Here is a 1614-nt window from a genome sequence, read left to right on the forward strand (position 1 = left end):
TATATATATATATATATATATATATATATATCTGTCTGCCTGTCTATTTCTTTCAGTGAAAAAAGGGAATATGTCTTTAGAATACTTACTGTTGAGTGTCACAATAAAATACTCAGAACACTTTCCCACATCATTGACAGCAATGCACATATATTGTCCAGCATCATCTTTAGAAGGGTGATACACCGTTAACGTGTGTCTGTCCAGTTCATCTTTCTTAATCTCATATTTCTCACTGTCTCCCAGTTTCACAACTTCATATCCAACATGGAACCAAAACACGTCTGAAAATACAAGTTTCACATATTTAAGTAAGCCTTCAGCATTCACATTACTCTGTCAAATACAATCCTTATTTTTATTCTTTTTTTCTTTTACTTGTTTCAGTCATTTGACTGCGGCCATGCTGGAGCACCACCTTTAGTCAAACGAATCGACCCCCAGGACTTATTCTTTGTAAGCCTAGTACTTATTTTATCGACCTCTTTTGCCGAACAGCTAAGTTATGGGGATGTAAGAAAAGGAGATAGAGAAGTGAGATATTCACTTACCAATAGGCTCGGTCCCTTCAACCCGACAGTTCAGAATCAATGCTTCGCCCTCAACACCTGTTGTGCTCACAGGAGGAATTACAAATTTGGGGTCACCAGTTTCAGAAGGAATTGACTTTTCTTCAGGTTCAGGTAGGTTTTCAACAGTATTTATATTTTTTGATTTCAAACTGTCTACTTCATTTTGTGTCTTAGAAATGTCTGTTTTGGGAGAAAGGTCCCTGGAACTAGGGACAGTTTGAGAAGGACTATTGAAAGTGGCTACTATTGAGTTTGGTACACTTTCAGAAATATTATTTACAGTTGAGAGTATATCGAGGTCCTCTATTTCAGTCTCATCAATTTCAGAAAGATCAGACAAGTCATCAGCATCTCTGTAAGTAAAATAAATAAATAAATAGATAAATAAATAGATAGATAAATAAATAAATAAATAAATAAACCTGTGGATATTTATGAATGGAGTATGTGAGGAAGCATGGCTAAGTGAAGTAAGCATGGCTGTGTGGTTAAGAAGCTAGCTTCCCAACCCCTTGGTTCTGGGTTCAGTCCCACTATGTGGCACCTTGGGAAAGTTCCTCCTATGATAGTCCAAGGTCAACCTAAGCCCTGTGAGTGAATTTGGTGGACAGAAACTGAAAGAAGCCCATCATGTGTGTGTGTAGTTGTGTGGTAAGAAATTTGCTTCTGAACCACAAGGTTCCGTATGGTACCCTGATCAAGTGTCTTGTACTATAGCCCTGGACTGATCAGAGCCTTATGAATGGATAAAGCCCATCATCATCACCATTTAATGCCCATTTTCCATCCTGGCATTGGTTGGATGGTCTGACAGGGGCTGGCAAGCTGGAGGGATGCACCAGGCCCCAGTCATCTATGTTGGCATGAATTCTATAGCTGGATGCCCTTCCTAATGCCTATCACTTTACAGACTGAACTGGGGATTTCTTATGGTGCCAGCATAGATGCTTTTACACATGCCACCAGCACAGGTGCTTTTTTACATAGTGCTGGCATGGCTGCTTTTTACATATATATATATATATATATATATATATATATA

At 38.5% G+C, this 1614-nt stretch overlaps 1 protein-coding gene across 1 annotated transcript in view; it reads right to left on the bottom strand.

The window, feature by feature from the left end:
• LOC106884266 (uncharacterized) overlaps window positions 1-1614 on the bottom strand; it is a 107749-nt gene that overhangs the window by 7517 nt on the left and 98618 nt on the right. The window contains exons 10-11 of the mRNA XM_014935548.1: window positions 552-925; window positions 90-284 (exon numbers count right to left, since the gene is read on the bottom strand). Coding sequence (XP_014791034.1) covers window positions 90-284; window positions 552-925 — 569 coding nt within the window. The remainder of the gene's footprint in view (window positions 1-89; window positions 285-551; window positions 926-1614) is intronic.

This window comes from Octopus bimaculoides, chromosome 10 (assembly GCF_001194135.2).
Source record: "Octopus bimaculoides isolate UCB-OBI-ISO-001 chromosome 10, ASM119413v2, whole genome shotgun sequence".
Lineage (NCBI taxonomy): Eukaryota > Metazoa > Mollusca > Cephalopoda > Octopoda > Octopodidae > Octopus > Octopus bimaculoides.